Source organism: Vanessa cardui, chromosome 24 (genome assembly GCF_905220365.1).
Source record: "Vanessa cardui chromosome 24, ilVanCard2.1, whole genome shotgun sequence".
NCBI lineage: Eukaryota > Metazoa > Arthropoda > Insecta > Lepidoptera > Nymphalidae > Vanessa > Vanessa cardui.
In genome coordinates, this window is record NC_061146.1 from 4,190,158 (window position 1) to 4,210,169 (window position 20,012).

A 20,012-nucleotide genomic window follows, 5' to 3' on the forward strand; every position below is an offset into this window, starting at 1 on the left:
TAATGTTTATCAACACATGCATTCGACCCGCTGTCATACGTTCGCTGCTCATGTGTGCAGCGCCTTGTTTGTTTATTATTTTTTAATATTCAAACGTGAATACTATGTTTCCGCTAATTTTGTTTATTATATTTACCTTGAAAATTAAGCTCTATAAAAAATATTTTTATTTAGTTCTTATTCTAATAATATGAAAATAGAATTATGAACTAAATATAATTATAAATATAATAACATTTCTATATTTTGATTTTAATAACAACGTGTGGATTCCAGAATTTTTTCCATAAAGGAAATCTTAAGTCCATGCCAGTTAAACGTAAATAAATATCTATACCAAGCAAATTTTAACACCTAATTATTAGCGTTGGTTGTACACAATTTTTAGTTAGTTTGCTTGTTGCTGCTTTATGCGGACTAAAAAAAATTGCGTTTGATAAATAATAATTTTAGAAGTATTTAATGTTTTAAACAATAATAAAGTAGTTAGTAATTATTTCTCTAGTAATTATTTTATTACAATATCGGTAAGCTGTATATAGTTGCATATACAAATAAAGCAAGGTCAATAAAAAGAGAAACAAATAAAGAAAATAAAAACTTAAATTAATAATTATTCATAAAGCAAATACTAAAATGAATAGCAAGTTAATTATTTAAATCAATAATTGATAATTTACATTAAATATAAAAGTAAGTTAATTATTTAAATCAATAATTGTCGGAATGAGGAACGCAATACAAATGAGCGAATGTTTTTTACCATCTTCCATTCATCTACCGTCGCAAGTCAGTATGAAGGAAGACGCAGCAGTGATTGGGTGAATGTTAACATTACAACATAGTGACGAACTAAAAAAAAAAGTTAAAATTCAAAATGAATTTTCTAATTTCAAAATTCATGTGGCAGAATGGGACCCGAATAAATCAATATCTATTCGCAATTATCAGTAAGTTTTCTATATCGATTATTTTTTAATTTGATTAAATAGTTTATTTTTATTTTTTTAGGCATTTTAATTCAGGTATTTTTTTTAAACATTTCGTTATGAAAAAAATTTGCTACGTTTTTGCGGCTTCTTATGTTCGATTTTCAATTAAATTATCTTTTGACGGTATAAAGCTGAAACGATCCAAATGACATTTTAACGGTGAATCTGGCTACAATAATTGATTTGAAAATAAATTGAAGTCATTTCATATAATATCGTATCGTTTAATTTTTTTTATAAACAATACTTTCGATTATAAATGTTATAAATTATTACTGTTACTTAAAACTAAAAAAAACTGATGATATTTTCAAAATATTTTATACCAATAAATGAGAGTATTTTTTCATTAAAAATTATGCATAAACTATAACACGAGCTTCTGTTTTCTTAATTACGAAATCTATTTAATGATTAATTGTTTAATAATGCACATTCATTCGTGCATACTTCGAATAAAATTCTTTTATTTAATATATAATACAAAAAACTAATTATTATACCTAATATTTCCATCCCTAATTTTTAACTCTTATTTTTATGGAACTGAATGTAACTTCAAACGTTCGCCAAATGAATGAATGATTGATTGTTTATTAACCGTAATAACTCAACAATAACAAATCGTTACCTTAATTGTTGCCATTTACATAAATATGAATTATTACTAAATTATTACTACGCGTTGACTTGTAATTTATACTTATCAAGATTATAAAAAACAAACTTTTCACGTGAATACAGAATTGCGAATATTTTCTAAAAACATATCAAACTTCTGGTATAAGTTTTATGAATATTGTGTAAGTAACTTTTCAGGTAATTTTATTATAAAAAAACATCATTCAACAGTTATTAAAATATATATTTAATGTTATTTTGAATATGGAATTCTTGAAAACAGATAGCTTCCATTTTTAAACATTTTCATTGAAGTTCATTTTAGATAAAGGAATACAAAGTATTACCTGACTTAGATGACTTTATAATAATTAACAATGACTTAATAGATATTCATCAATCAAACGTTGATAGATTAATAATATCATATTATTAAGTATTACCTACTTATCTTTGGTTTTTATTTATCGTAATTTTATTGGCAATTTTAGTTATTATATATTAGTGTAAATAGAAAAGAAAAAAAAAGGAAATTATTTAAAATAAGAATTAGAACAAACTCTTAAATTTTTAGAAATTGGCACATGTATAATAATTGCATGCATAATTTATAGATTTCTAAGGTATAGAACGAAATCTTTTTCGTTTTCGTATTTTATTTACGACTTTTTACAATATTTAACAAAATTTCGTAGAAAAAATAATAATGACGATGCGTTACTAAAAACTGTATTGCAACTGTCAAGAATGAAACCATTAATCTTTATTACGGAGTAATTATACTTAAAAACAATTTAATGTATACATTTATTATTTTATTATTAGTCTGTATATATACAACAAAGGCTATTAATTTATGTAAAAAAATGATTATTAAACATATATTTTTTTTCATTGCGTTTTTTTTAATGTTCTAGTAATTTACATAAAGGGAATTAAACAAATACTTCGATAACTACACTATGTTATAATCTTTTTTAATAAGAACATCATATCAACATATAAGATGATATGAAATGAAACATAAAAAATAATACTGATAAAATTTAATAGAAAATAATTCCGTGAGTGAATCAAATTTAAATTGGGTTTTACCGGAACAACCATTTTAATATAATAAGCAGATGAGAAATAGAATCCTTGGATATGGGATAACCCAACTCAACTCTAAATTGAATAAAGGGAACATGTACAGAAAATACAATACCCTGAGAAGATCTTGACTCAACTCTGTTTTTTTTCTCATTATTTATCTTTTTTTTTTTGTATAGATGTAACAGTCTCTAGTTTTGGTCTCTCGACAAAAATATAGAAACTCACAGATCACTTCATTCATCATTATTCCATCTTTAGTGTATTACTTTAATACAAAGTATACTTACATTAGAAATAAATGCCACGGAATCCTGAGCTTATACCCTTTTGGTCGTGTTGAATTTTTATTTCATATAGCATTACCAATACGTGATTTATGAACAAGATATCTGTCTTGAAGACAGGAGACATACGTTAACGCAAATGTCGGTGCAAACATTTGTGCAAACATATGTCTCCTAAGATTGGACGCCTTCAGAACCTAGCAGATCCTGCACCATACAACGAAACTTTCAGTATACTCAATTGTCTGTTTGTCCATGATTTATCGCAAAAAAAAAAACAATATGTTTTGTCAGCAGTTGTGTTGAGATCTCCCAATTAACAAATTTTTCATATATTTTTCCTTATATTTTGCTGTCTAAAATTATATTTTATTAAGTTGAATCAGTATCAGACAATATTTTTTAAGTTATAGAAAGTCGCGTTTTCCAAATTTTTTTTTAAATTTACATTTGACAGAAGGAGAAGTACGACGAACCTAAAATAAAAACATTCCATACGACTTGGTTATCGATAACTCTACTAACTACTTTATAATACGCTACAGAAAGCTAGGAAAAAAATTATGTTCTTTTTTTAAATTTAGAATAGATTAGCAACCCGACCCCGCTTCGCACGGGTGCAAGGCTGATTTGAAATATACTACAGAATGTTGAGATAGACGTATTACGACCATTCTGGACTTTTTTTGAAGACCTTTTTAAGGTGTAGGTGTAATACTGCGTTATTTTTTTTATATATCTTATAGGGTTCAATTCATTCAAACTCAAATTCTCATAAAATAGATTTATCATAACCATACATGGAAACAGACAGCGGTAAGCGACTTTGTTAAATCATTATGTAATGATTAGATGGACTGGCAAATTGGCTGATGATAAAAGGCCGTTACTGCAAGTTTTATATTAAATGCGCCGTGTCCTTTTGGAACTAAGACATTGTTATTGTTTACACTGGCTCACTCTTTCTTTAAGCCGGAACACAATAATGCTAAGTGTTGTTGTTTGGCGGTAGAATATACAATGAGTGGGCTTTATTCAAGCTCTGCCACCAAGTAATTTTTTTTCCACTTTGTTTTGCTTCCTATAGTTTATTCTTGATGCATTCACTTATTTCTTGATTCGCGCACCATACTGTCGTACCCTGCTACAATATAGAATATATATATAATAAACAGGTGACTTTAAAGCGTTCAAGAGCTCTTTATAATTCCAAATGTTAAACACATCTTGAATTTCTATTGTGTTTTTATGTATCCGATGTGAATCTTCGCAAGATGTAAAAAATCCGTAATGACCAGCGATGTCGCTGTTTAAAAATAATAAAAATATGTAATGATTATATTATGGTTCCGTACTTAAAGTATTTTTGGATAATCCCGTTATTGTGATTAGTCGAGTACGATCTGTTGCCATAACATTTTGTGTTTAAGTTTATAAAAATAATGTGAATATATAAAAAAAAATAAATTATTAAGAAAATAATAAAGATAAGTAAAAGTCTCCTCACCTCACCTTGCCGTATTGCCTCCACTTTTGACAGGAGGGCAACTAGCCTTTTTTGCCCAGAGGATAAGCATTGCGATTCAACGGGGAAATGCTGCTAGCATTCTTGCCACCTTGCACGCGGTCAATATTTATACAGTAACTAGTTTTAGTTCATATTTATATGTATATATTTAAGCACTTAATATTTTTAATTCTTATCTGAATAAATAATATAGTTAAGAATGTTTTACTTACTTACATTAAGTAAACTTACAATACATACCTACTTATTAAAATATTATTAGCCATGATAAAATATAAAAACGAATAATGTATGACAGGCGGCTGGAACGAATCAAATTCATTAACATATAAATTGAAATGAAACAATAACCTTCGTTTAATTAAATAACTATAAATTAATTGTAAAATTATATTAAAACACTTTTTATAAAACAACCGATAGCAAGAGACAGATATAAAAAGGGAACGATTGCCCAGAGGGGGCATAACGCTTTCCCTTAGGGGACGATTTATGCAATTCACAACGTAAGCCGCGTGAAAGAAAACAACAACAATAACAGCCTGTCAATTTCCCACTGCTGGCCTAAGGCCTCCTCTCCCTTTGAAGAGAAGGTTTTCAGCATATTCTACCACGCTGCTTCGATGCGGTTTAGTGGATCACATGCGGCAGAATTTCTTTGATATTATACATATGTAGGATGTGAGGAAACCTTCACGAAAAGAGCGTACACTTTCCTTAAAGGCCGCAGATGCAGATGTCCATGGGCGGTGGTAGTTTCCATCAGGTGAGCCATCTACTCGTTTGCCACCTATCACATAAAAAATACCTATTAGATCTTTTCTTGTTCAGATCTATAAATACCACCCAAAGTTTAAAACATATCTGTCGACTTACAAATATACTCTTGACAAGGCATGACATCACAGTGACGTATTACTTATGAACGATATGATAATTGCTGCTGCAATTCCATTATCACCAATTTTTGTCACATACCATTTTCAATTTGCCTTTAAAAATGTGTGCAAATTTAATAAGTGATATCTATATTGAATTAAATATCATTTTTTTATTAATAACAATTACCATTTTTACACGTGTATAAATAGTTCGAAGGAAATATCATATCGTCAGTATAAAAGATGAAAAAACTGAAGCGCCAAAATGGTATATTTAGGAAATGAACGTTTGAATTTTTATTTAAAGTCTCATTTACCAAAAATATGATTTTGGCGCTTAAGCCTTTCTTCTCTTCATTGACGATTTATAAACAATATACTCAAATTTGAAGCATATTCTAAAATCATTTATATGTTTACACGTTATTATTTAATTATTTATTTAATTTTACAGATCTTTGGCTCTGAGTATGTACTACCCACATATACATAATATTGTTATGTTGCGGTATGAACACATAAAAAACATGGGCACAAGGTTCATAACACCTTAGTTACGAGGTTTGGTGGCGCATTATCAATATAATTAATGGTAACAATTTCTTACGGCACCAATGATATGGTCAGTGGCACTCGTTACGTGGCATAACTTTCCGCCCGCCTAACAATGCAGAAAAAAAATAATATCTATGGTTGATGTGTACAAACACCAAGCGTTAATATAACTTTCTTTTAAAAAAACCTGTCTTACAATTTAAAAGTATTAAAGTCTGCCACGTGATGCTAATTAAAGCGCATCGGGTAATCGAACTTTAAAGGCCCTCAGAGCATTGCCCAGGAGTTCAATACAGACTCCGTAACATATTTCGCAATTAAAAACTCATTTATGACATAAAAGCAATTAATACAAGAAATAAAATACACACAGTGCTTCATTAAATAATTTCATTTTAAGATTATTTCATCGTCATTTATTGAATCTTACATCAGCCCTGTTATAAGTCAAGTAATTGGTGCGGTAATACTTATAGCTTAGTCCTATGAAGGTAGAAAAAAAAATAAGCATGCCTTAGATTTATATACATGCGATTCACTAATGACTCAACTATATTGTGATACTTGGCTTAGTGCAAGCCCGTCTGGGTAGTTACTACCCACTCATCAGTTATTCTACCGCCAAATAACAGTACTCAGTATTGTTGTGTTCCGGTTTGAAGGGTGAGTGAGCCAGTGTAACTATAGGCAAGGAACATAACATCTTAATTCCCAATGTTGGTGGCAAATTGACGATGTAAGGAATAGTTAATATTTCTTACAGCTTCATTGTCTATGGGTGATGGTGACCACTTACCATCAGGTGGCCCATATGCTCGTTCGCCAACCTATTCCATAAAATAAAATATAAATAATAAATAAATAAAAAAATGTGCGTTTTATGAGTGCAATTAATGATTAATTTTAATTTTTTATTTACTTTGTCTCAGATATAGTCCATATTTTAATTTTAGTATTACATGGCAACCTTATAACTAATGATAGTAAAAAGAAATAATAATAAAAGCAAACAAAACAGAAAGAAACAAAAAAATAAAAATCGCCGTTCATAGACAGCGTGTAGCCGTATCCAGTGGCGCAGTATTTCCGAGTCCCAACAGTCAGTGCACACAGAATACCGTTCGAGCTAGATCGTAAACTCAGAAGCGCAGATGCGCAGACTCCTTTTGCGAATAAAAGTATGAAAGCTATCAACACACCTCTCAGTAAACATTTCGGAGGTGTTACAGTAGCGCGGCAATCCGAACAGCGCTCTGAATGCATATTAATTTAAATAATTGTATTAACTAACATGACTGTATTTTTTTAAATGTTGAAAAAGAGTAAATTCTGAGTTTCTTGCCGGTTCTTCTCGGTAGAATCTACTTTCCGAACCGGTGGTAGCTTCACTTAATTGTTAAATGACGATTCAAAAGTGCTTGATTTTGATTGTTGTGTTAATATATTTGTGATACAACACTATTACACTTAACTACTTATAGCCATTTTAATTTTACTCTAACTCTGATAACAGTTACGTTGACGGTCAAAGCGCTATTTTTCGCAAAACCTTACCAAAGCTATCGCGTCGATTTGCTGTCAGATGTTATTTATTTGAATTTTTTCTGATATGATTAGAATAGATTATCAAGATAATGCATAATTATTTATTTACATGAGGCAGAAGTTTCGGAGGTGATTGAATCTTTGACCGAAGACAATAATACATATATCCACTTAGAAATAAACTTTCAGCTTAAAATCTTAAGTAAATTTAAAAATACCGTTTGAGGAAGAGTCACGTTCCACGAAATCCTATTTCTATGAAATAAATATCATGAACACTTTTGTAGTAATGTATATTGTTTATTCAACATGAACAATTGAAGTATAACATAATATATTGGCTAACATTCATACAGTAACTATTGTTAATTCATATTTGTATATGTTAAATAACTAAATGTTAATAATTCTTATGTAAACAAAGATTTATTTCGTGAGCATGAATTTTTGATAGTACGTTATCGGAGATCCTTCGTACCTTGGCAGAAATATTCGGCTGGTGTTTGATCCCCCAATGCCACTCCTTGCATACGTACAAACTAATAAATTAATTAACACACTAATCTGGTTCACATGTACTTTTTTTTTGAATTTTTCAATAGTCTCAGAAAATTACGACCAAGGTGTCATTCGATTCGTATTGTCACCTAAAAAGTGTAAGAAAAAGTCCGAAAAGGTGCTGAAAAAAATTGCAAAAGTTATAAACAATTAAATGAAAAAAAAAATGGGAGTTTAGCTTTTATTGAAAATCTCGGAAAATTTTTGAAATTAAAAAAAAATATATCTGAAAAGTTCATTAAATTTGCTTAGAAAAAGGCTCGACTACCGGAACTGTAGCTCTATTATTTATAATTTTTACAGAGCCCTGAAAATACAGCTAAATTCGGGTAGTTCAGCTGCCGCCACCAAAAACTTTCTTTCAAATCCGTATTTGTACACCTGGCCAAAAGTGACAATATTATTTACTTTGTTTTCAATAACGTATTTTATACACGTGATACTAAATTTTAAAGTAATCTGTGTTTGCGCTTAGAAATGATGATAAAAAGCTGATTTCATTATTTATTCAGGAATTTGCTATACTAATATTATAAATTTTGAATGTTGTTATATTTGTTTTTCTGTTGATGACGCCCTAGTCACTAAACCAATTAAAAATAAAATTTAGTATGAAGCACACTTGAACTTCAATTAAGGACGAAATCAATTTTTTATTATATCTAGCACCTGAAAGAAAAAATCATTAAATGCGAACGAAGCAGCTTTCCACAACTAGTTTTATGTTATATATTTTTAGCTTGGTGTCCTTACAAAGTAAACGAACTTTATTTAACTTGTTACTTAATGAAAAAAAAATAAGAGCCGAAATGGCCCAGTACGCGTGCATCTTAATCTATGATTTCGGGTTCAAAACCAGGCAAGCACTACTATATTATAACTATAATATAAACACAAATTAAGCACACACACTTATATATGTGTGTGCTTAATTTGTGTTTATAATTCATCTCGTGCTCGGTGGTGAAGGAAAACATCGTGAGGAAATCTGCATGTGTCTAATTTCATCGAAATTCTGCCATGTGCATTCCACCAACCCGCATTGGAACAGCGTAGTGGAATATGTTCCAAACCCTCTCCTTAACGAGAGAGGAGGCCTTAGCCCAGCAATGGGTAATTTACGGCTGTTACTTTTTTTTTAAAAGAAACATTTCTATATTTAAGCCGAAACTATTAAACATATAATGCAACCGACGAGGGACTGAAATGACTGAAAAATGTTTATTAAAATTAGCAAAATAACGTTTTGTATATAATTTTAATTTACATAAAATGTCGTACCAAATCTGCATTTGACACGGCTTCTATTATTAGCACTTGTTATAATACCGTAACTGCACTGACGGTCAAAAACTGCATCAACGCCTTTGAAATAAACGTTTAAAAGAAGTATTCAATACTTACACAAATCTAAATTGTAATATTTAGTTTAAAAAAGTTTTTATATATTTTTATTTTTTTTATAATTTTAATCAATTACCAAAACCAAAGAATTACGAAAAACGATTCTTCCAAACATTAAAAAAAAATCAAAATATACTTTATTCAGGTAGGTATACAAGCACTTTTGAATCATCATTTAACAACTATATTAAGTGAAGCTACCACCGATTCGGGAAGTAGATTCTACGGAGCCGCCAAGAAACTCAGTAGTTAATCTTTTTCAACATTTAAAAATACAGTCATGTTAGTTAATTAAATATATATAAATAATATGCACAAGGCTCCAATGTAACGGTGTTTCGTAGGAGCTCCGTATGTTTTCAGCTTTATATACTATGCGGACCGATTTAAACCAGAATCGAATGTTGATAAAAATAATAAACAGGTTAGTACGTCACATTGCGGACTTAAGTACAAATGCATATTTTTATTTTATAAAGTACAATGACCCTTGAATAACGCTGCTTCTACATTGGAAACGAATTTACCATTTGAAGGTGGAATTATCACACTGTTAATTATATTTTAATTATTATTATTTATAAAATAAATCAATATTTATAACTAGCAACATTTATCAATCCGCAACAAATATTTGGTAGAAACAGTTGCTATACTGTATAGCGTAATAACCCTACAGAACAGCAAATTATAAATAATATTTATTTTCATAAGCATTAATAGTTACTGTGTGTGACAATAAAATTTATCTAAAGTTAACGTTTTTTTTTCAATGGTCTTGTAAAATAAGAGTTAGCCCGCGTTTGTTTCGTATTTCTACGATATTTAATTAAACATTGAATTTATCTCAAAAAAATACCAATATCGCCGATCTATTGATTTATATTCAAAGATCCACTGATCCTTAGATATAAGGTACATTTAAAATTTTAAATTGACACGGTTATTTTTATTATTAAAGTTATTAATTTTGGGATATTTACCATGTTTTATATTTTTGTTCGGTGGAGCCCGATATTTCAACATTATCTACGAATGTATTCACGACGTGAACAAGTCTTTCCTCAGACAGTCGAAATAAAAAAAACATGGTAAATATCCCGAAATTAATAACTTTAATAAAGTACATTTATTGCTAAATTCAAAATATTATGTTTATTAACAAAATTATAATTTGTTAAAAAGTATCAGACAGTAATATAAATACAAAATTCTATGAATTTATCTATAAGGTTTAGTTTCTCAAGCTTTAGTCTAAATTCAGATTAATTTAATATAATCTTGTAATAAGACTAATTAAAAGTGCGTTTTAGAAGAAGTACATTTTGATTGATCTAATTAATTGATCAGGTCCTCCGATACTGTTAGTGTCTATTTATTCTAATGGCAGGAGATGTATGAATAAATAACCACATATTTACATATTCCACGCGATCTGATCTATTATGCACTACAACCGATTCTTGATTAATACATATCTTTATTTGTACAACACTATTTAATAAAAGTGGCTTCTAAAGTTCTAATAGCAATTTCGTCGACATTCGTGAAACGAGGCTTGAAGAGGCACCTCTTCAAGCCTCGTTTCACCTCCACTCCACAAAAGAAAATCAATTGAAAAGTTTTCTGTCAAAAAGTGTGCAGCAAAGTGGATTTAGAAAACTGAAGTGCAATTGTGAAAGCAATTTGTCATGTACAGTCGTGGTAAGAAAAGGTTCGTCATCCTCAGATCTATTTTCGCGTGTTCAGTATGAGCAATAATTCGCTTTACCGATTGAAAGTGACATATTGCGTCGCAATGATTTGATGTTTAGATTCAAAAGGTACTAAGAGTTTAAGACTTGATAAAGGAATGAATTTGAAAACTGACGAAGATTTTCTTACTCTGACTGTACTTAATCATTCGTCTGTATATCACCATAAGAGTGATAGACGCCATTTGAAGTCATGTGCATTTGTGCACTAAGTATACTTTTGCGTAATTTACTTTTACATTCGTTTGCAAAGTTACTCTATAAGAAAATACTCATCAATCTCTATTAAAAAGTATTGCACTATAAAAAAGAAATACGGTCAGCAAAACAAATATATTTTGTATGCAAATGAATTGTTTATAAATGTGCTATAAATATTAGGCCAAAAGTCCGCGCGATACAAATGTGAAACTCTTACAAATTATTGTATTATTATAGTTCTCGTAGTTATTAAGCTATTAATAAATCACCTGACCCACTAACGATGTCCAAATGACAAAAAAATAATACAAAACTCGTTTTTATAATAATATTTGTTGCAGAATATTTAAGACCACTTTCTAAATACAAGACTACATCTAAAAGGAATTTAAAGAATGCTAGACACTCCTATAAATGATCATTTAATAGACCTTTCTCCGATAATATATTTCCTGGTTAGAAAAAATGTAATAAAATTAATTCTTAAATCGCAGATTATAGACAACAAGTTATGAATAGAAATGCAAGAAAAATTGTAATTAATATTGTGTATGATAGTGTGACACGCCTGTCAAACTTTTTTTTTTATTCATATGTCTGATAAGAGAACAGACAAGATAGGTCTAATAAAGAAAAAAAAAAGAAAACGTGTACATAGATATCACTACTTCGCACTACTCACGGCTTCGCAAATTAAGCTATTTTATTTTTGTTGTGTTTTCTAATATCAGGAAACGGTTCTTATGAAACAAAATTCAGTAAATAGTGCGCAACTGTATAAAAGTAAACATACTGTAAAGAACATTTAACGATCATATTTTTCGGAAAATAAACCTATGAATAAACAATACCTATGTCGTCGTCGTCGTGAAAACTTTTTTCTTCATTGATGCTTTAGTAAGCAAATAAAAATGATTCCAATAGCACTAAGTAAATACAGACCACTGTGATATATTTTTGAATGAATTATTCTTATTCCGAAACAAATAAAGTAAGTAAAGTAACAGCCGGTAAATTTCCCATTGCTGAGATAAAGCCTCCTCTTCCATTAAGGAGATGGTTTGGAACATATTCCACCACGCTGTTCCAATGTGGCAGAATTTCGATGAAATTAGACACAAGTAAACAATACTTTTAAATTCGACAACTGTTCGCTATTTTTTTCTATCATATAGTTTCATCAGTCGTCTATCGATTTCCTTTTTTGTTTTTTGTTTAACGAGGAGGAAACGCGTTTACGCATGCCGCCCGGTCGAAGAACCGGGACGGGTATTTGGGACTCAACCGGGGCCATAAGGGCCCCGTGCCAGGGCCTAATGTCTTGTCCTAGCCACTAAAACCATCCTCGGGTTTCCAACGTGCAACCGCGACCCCACCAGCGGCAGACGCCGTGAGGCGGCTAAATGACAAACGTGGAAAGCTCGCCTAGTGCGCGTCTTCCTCCTCATCTTACATGTGCTCATGTGAAGAACTCCCCCGAGTCCGCCACTGGAGGCTGGGCGTCAACAAAGCTGATGCCCTGCGCCGGAAAAGATGGTAGGCTCCGCCGCTGACTGCCGGTGTAAAACACCTCGAGTAGCGAGCCTGTCTGCCACCTAGCCAACGAGGCCGCTCACATGGTCCACCCTGACGCCAACCAGGAACTTAACTGGAACTTAGCCGTGGCCGACGAGCAAACTCAAGTCGGCCCCGTTGCCCAGGGTGCACCACGAGGAGGTGACTGCCATGCACCCTGTCTATCGATTTCCTAAACAATCTCATTGAATATTTTGCAGTATTACACAAACATTTTAACTAGTTTTAAAATGCAATTAACCTTAAGACTGCAACTAACTCTAAAGCTTGAAATTTTCGATTTAAAATCTATCTTGTACATTGACTATTTAAACGACGGTAGGCAGAAAAAATATTAACCTTTAAAAAAAACACTTTATATCATTATTGAATGAATTAATAAACTTTTTTTATCTCTCTAAAACAAAAGATTCGATATTGCTTTCACGTGTTATTAAATGCTTTGAACAAAAGAATAATGAAGTCAAAAGAACACAACCAAGTGTCTTTGACGTATTCTCTTTTGTTCTAATTGCCATTTTTAATATCAAATGACAAATATAGAATAAATTAACATTGTATAATAATTTTATACTTGAAGTAATAATATGTAAAACGTGATTAAGAACAAGGATAAACACAAAATTCCATATTATATAAAGTTTTATAACAGTCGTGTTGTTACTGGCAGTGAAGAATAGTACCTATTGATTTTGTTAAAAAAAAATAACGAATGTCCGATGATCATGTTAAATGTAATGAAACGATAAATTAAAGAATCAATTATGATTTTAATTAATTACTAACTCAGTAGTCGATAATAATACAAATGGTTAAAATTAATTGATGACTATCTTGCCGGTTCTTCTCGGTAGAATGTACATTCCGAACCGTTGGTAGCCGGCTTTTTCATTCATCCGCCACATTATATAATCGGATTAAAAAGTACATAAAGGGCTACTTTTTTGAAAACAAAGCGGTAAGAACTCTTTGTATACCAATCATCAAAGCCATATTTATTTTATGGAATAGGTTGGCGGACGAGCATATGGGCCACCTGATGGTAAGTGGTCACCATCGCTCATAGAGAATGACGCTGTAAGAAATATTAACTATTCCTTACATCGTCAATGCGCTACCAACCTTGGGAAGATGTCCCTTATGTCTGTAGTTACACTGGCTCACTCACCCTTCAAACCGTAACACAACAATACTGCGTATTGTTGTTTAGCGGTAGAATATCTGATAAGTGGGTGATACCTATCCAGACGGTCTTGCACAAAGCCCTACCGCCAAGTAAAGTTTAAGTTAATTCATTAATATATACATATTCTAAGCGAGCAAATCCGCGAGTAACAGCTAGTTAAAAATAAAAAAATAGTTCTAAGTGGCGCTTAGGTATTACATTGTTAAGTACTTATTTATAAACTCAAAGTAATAAACGATATAATCGGTAGGATGGTCATCACCGTGATTGCATTACCGTTAATATCGGTAATGGAGACAATTAAATCTTATTTTAAAACGATTATGTTAATGAATGCAAATTAATCGTATTGTGATAGAACGAGGGATGAACACGAATTTATATACAAAAACATTACAATTATGTTAGTTCATGTTATTAAGGTGCATCAACATAATCATTATAGCTTTTTGAAAGGATAAGCCGGAATGCCATTATAGGCGTGAACATTTACTGATCGATAAAAGATTAATTTTTCAACTTTGTCATTCTTTCTGTCTGTCTGCCTGCCTGTTCAAAGGTCACACTGAGACTGAGAGCCGAAATAGCCCAGTGGTTAGAACGCGTACATCTTAACCGGTGATTGCAGCTTCAAACCCAGGCAAGCACCACTGAATATTCATGTGCTTAATTGGTGTTTATAATTCGTCTCGTGCTCGGCGGTGAAGAAAAATATCGTGAGGAAACCTGCATATGTCTAATTTTATAGAAATTCTGCCACATATATATTTCACTTGGAATATGTTTCAAAACCTTCTCCTCAAAGGAAGAAGCCCAGTAGTGGGAAATTTATAGGCTGTTGACGTTGATGTATAATTATATTAAGGAAGCTTAAATTCCAAAAAGGAGCATAGACTTTAAATACATAATACCTGACGTGATAATTTCAGTAATTGAGAATCAACTTTGTTTATTGTTTTTATATGGAGTAAGTTATATGCCTTGATTTAATTCGAAGTAAAAAAAATACAGACGAATTGATAACCTCCTCCTTTTGGAAGTCGGTTGAAAAAACAACTTAAAACCTTGAATAAGGATGTAACGCTCATGATTCTTGATCTTCTCTTAATTCTCTAAGCAGCTCTATCTCGTTAGAGGTTTAGAAAGGTTCATATTTTTGGATTTAGCCAAAGCAAGTTGAAGCGAATATGTATCTAATACAAAAACGGTAGCTGTAGTATAAACGCTGACTTAAGAGTAATCGATTAAATATTGTAAATACCTATATGTTGGAAATAAGGTTCCATTAAGGTTTTATGTCTGTCAGTACATAAATACATATGTATTTAAATAGAATAGTTTTTTTTTTTATTCAAATTATTTTTGTTAGCACACCTTGCGAATGTAACGCCTGGAGTATAAATTCAATATCTTAAAGATTTTCTTTTATTTAAATATATTTGTCATAAATTGACACAACAAAAAAATACAGACGAATTGATAACCTCCTCGTTTTTGAAGTCGGTTGAAAATGAATTTTTTCGCCGGTTCTTTTCAGGTGCTAAGCTGGGAAGTATTTTCTTTTTAGAATCGATTGTAGTATATAATTTGACATGAAATAAGTGTAATCATTCTATTTTGAATACAGGTTTTTGATTTGAAAACATCAATAGCATATTTTATATCGATGAATTATGTAAGAATGATTATAGCAGGGTCATGGCCAGGCGTGTTCTTATTACTTATAACTATAACATACAAACATGGTATATAAATTTGTATGTTATTTTACAGGATTATAAAGATATATTTTTCCAAGTATATATGTATACTGTAAATAATATTTAAATCTTGTGTATTAATAATCTCGAACATAGTAAGTAAATGAGGTAGTAGTAGTGTACCAGCTTATACAGAAATATGCAAGGGATGACTATTTGCAATAATTTAAAACCCTATATGCATATTGCAAAAGTGAACCATTTCTTTGAGTTGTTAGCTTTTTCTTAAAATTTGTCAAAAATTCAACTTCAAAAATTTATTGCAAATAGTCACCCCTATATCACCTCCTAACGGGAATGCGTCCAACTACCAATAACGCTGTATATCAACAAACGTTGGCGCGTAAGATCCGCTTTTACTTTGGATCAATAGAAGTTATTTATTCTTCCAAGATATTATTAGTGAGCAAACCGGAGTTTAGAAGTATGCAATATTGCGCTTGCGTGCGCAAAATCGTTGTCCTTGCGCCTGATCTCTCTATGAACGGTCACATTGCCGACCTGTCGGCCTACAATAGTTACGTAATAGAAAGTACACCTGCATGGCTATTACAGTAATCAGTAACAGACTATAAATTTCCCACTGCTAGACTAAGGCCTCTTCTCCCATTAAGGAGAGGGTTTGGAACATACGCTGTTCCAATGTGGGTTGAGGGAATGGACATGTGGCCATTTCGATGAAATTAGACACATGCAAGTTTACTAACAATGTTTTCCTTCACCATCCGAGCACGAGATGAAATATAATCACAAATTAAGCACTTATATATAGTGGTGCCTGCCTAGGTTTGAACCTGAAATCATCGGGCCATCTCAGCTCATGGCTATTATGGAACTTCAATTGCAATGATTTCCCATCACTATTATAATCAGATTCTATTATAATCTTTCAAAGTATCGGTTTGTTAATTATCTATTACATTTTTAGTGCAGGCGGAGGGCTTACCTCGTGGTATGTAGTCACCAACGTTCCTAGACATTTGAGTTAAGAATTACACTGCCAATATGGCACCAACTTTGGTACCCAACATGTCCCTTGTTCCTTTAGTTACACTGGCTCATTAACTCATTAAAACGGAACACGAATAAGAATTTCTGTTTGGCAAAAGAATTGGTGATATCTACCCATACAATGTACAAAGCCCTCTAACCAAGTTACACTCCCACAGTTCGCTTACCATGTAACTTGTAAGCTGTGGCATATTAGATAACCATAATACATTAATTAATATAACTCGCAAGACCATAAATTTACCTCTACGTGACCCGATATAAACACAATCAATTTATAACCTTTTGTAATTATAATTAATTACATATCTAAGATCGTGTTAGTTTATAAATAATATTTTAATTTGAGAAAATCGTTTTTTATATTAACAAAGTTTGATAAACAGGAAAATAATGTGAAGCGGCGCTAAGACGCATTTTTCGTAACCAGTTCTAAACTGGTAATGCAATTAATGAGGTAGATCTGTTTACAACTACGCAAAGAAGATAATTTCTGCATGATTAAAAAAAGAAACTGGATGCAAATCGCACGAACACCACGCATTTAATCCCTTATTCATTTATTTTAGAATAGTACTTATACATTTAGACATAACATTAGTTTTGTATATATTTATAACTGTGCTTCAAGGTTTTGGTCTGGTATTCATTATGTTACCATATATCGAACAAAATTGTTTCATTCAAGATTTTCGAATCTAAAAAATTGAGATTTCTCAACATATTGAATGCATTTATCATATTGGATATAATTAATCTAATCTGAGAATGAAACATCTTTATGACTAAATCTAAATAACCTGAAAGCAACAAAGCTTATTCAGATAGTCGCAGTTGATAAAAGATTTTTATTGATTGTGTTTTTTTTTCAGTAACGATTCCACTGCTGAATTTCGGCATGGTGCAAGGTTGGCTGTCTCCCATGATCTCACTTCTTCAAACACCTCAAGGCCCAGCGCCAGATCCTTACACAATCAGCGACATATCCTGGGTTACATCTGTTACGTACATCTCGGCAATCATCTTCGGAGCTCCCATGGGTTACCTCACTGATAGATACGGAAGAAAAGTAATGACTCTGATAACAACATTTTCATTGATTGTAAGTATATTTGTAATGCCATCTTTTTGCAACACTATTTATATGGATAAGATACAAAACTGGCTCAAGAATTGCCCTCTTCGGAACACCCCAAAGAAAATAGTTTCAGATATAAAAATCAATAAGAAATAGTGACGTTGTGTAAGCTTGAGAGGATATTAAAGTTGTAAAATTTCATTCACAACATGCTTACGATGATTTCCTTCGCTACACAAGATGAATTATAAACACAAATTAAGTACATGTACATGTATGTACATGTTCACAACAGAAGCAGACTATATAGCCGTTGCTCAATTTCAGATATAACATATATTTTAGAAATAATTTTTTATGCTATTAAGTTAAGTATTAACAAAATTCATTCATCACACTTTGATTTGCACAAATTGAAGTTGTTATTGTACAAAATGTATTCCGCATATAAATTGCCAAATTAATTTGTTTTTGTGTATAATATATAATACTGTTTCCGCTGCGCTAGCAGATCAGTGAGCTTAACAAAATCTTACAAATTAATAGCTTAAGCCGATTTTTGTCAGTGATTATGGGACGAACGGTTATGGTCTTATTTTGATTTAAATGTACTAAATTGTTAGGATTTAACAGACTTAATTTTAGAGACCGGAAAAAAGTTATTATCCACGTCGAGAGCGGTCATATAACTGTATAGAAAAAAAAAACAAAAACAAATGTCAACATACAAACAGTGGCGTTTAGTTTAATAAAATTAAACGTCAATAAGAATCAGTCATAGATTTCGAAATTTAATTTATAAATTCATTTTATTTCGACATTGTACCGTTTGCTGATGAGACATCTATTATTTTTAAATTTGACAGGAAGATAAACAACTATGAAACTAAGCAGTGCTCTGTCAAAAGTTCTTGATTGGTTTAACAAAAGTAATCTAATGCAAAATAGACTTAATATACTTTTTAATTCGTTTTTGTGTATAATTTACATTAAGTATTGTTTCCTCTACGCTATCGAACGTGTAACTTAATGAAATTATAAATGAATACTATTTTATTTACGAATTTGGGCCTCTATTGCATGTTCATAGGCATTCATCCAGGCTCTAAATAAGTGGCTTATAACATGACATATCTTTTCCATGAAATTCGATTTAACTTATCATTTCGTAAAAAACTTTCTCGTGGCTTGGTAAAAATATTATGTGGTTTATTATCGATAAATCAAAAATCGATAAACCTTACATTTTTGTTTATTGATACAATAGTCATCTGCAATCCAAAATATGCATTGATTTCTGAAAGATGTTGATGAAAAATGACATTAGTGTACCTTCTTAGTTTAAATGCGTGATATTTTATTGAATGAAAATAACTTATAATTAGTGAAAATGTTAGGAATATAATATATATCATATTAGTAAAAAGTAGAAAATAATTTTTTAAAAGTATAAAATTGATGTCCAATTAAATGCAAAAATATGTAATGCTATGAATAATTAGTCTTTCATCGACGTTTTAAGATGAAAGAGATTATCAGTTCCGCCTAATTTTATGTGTTTGTTTCTCATTATCTTGCCGATTATGAATCGATTTTGGTAATTATTTTTTAATTACGTATTAATTTGTATAGCTTAAAATAAATATAAATTAATATTTAATTATAGTAAAATTTTGTGTTTAAGTGCTATTTTAATTTAAAGAAAGCATCACCTTTATCGTAAGCGTAAATAGATTATAAATATTTAATATTAATAGATAAGATTGAGAGTTATATTAGAATTTGATTGAAAGCGACCAATATATGACATACTAGCTTTGCTCGCGTGGAAGTTGAATATATTTATACTACTCCTTGGGTGGTGTAGAATATGAAACGCTTAAATACTTACCTAGACATATTCAATCAGTATCCCAAAATTAAAATTTCATGTTTCTAACTAAAATAATAATGGACTTCTACACAAACTTTCAAACTCTATTTC

General features: G+C 30.9%; 1 protein-coding gene across 1 annotated transcript in view; it reads left to right on the forward strand.

Annotated features, from left to right (window-relative positions):
• Positions 1–801: 801 nt before the first annotated feature.
• Positions 802–20,012, forward strand: part of LOC124539990 (facilitated trehalose transporter Tret1-like) — a 41,270-nt gene continuing 22,059 nt past the window's right edge. Inside the window, exons 1-2 of the mRNA XM_047117379.1 lie at positions 802–950; positions 17,823–18,052. Coding sequence (XP_046973335.1) covers positions 878–950; positions 17,823–18,052 — 303 coding nt within the window. The 5' untranslated portion in view covers positions 802–877. The remainder of the gene's footprint in view (positions 951–17,822; positions 18,053–20,012) is intronic.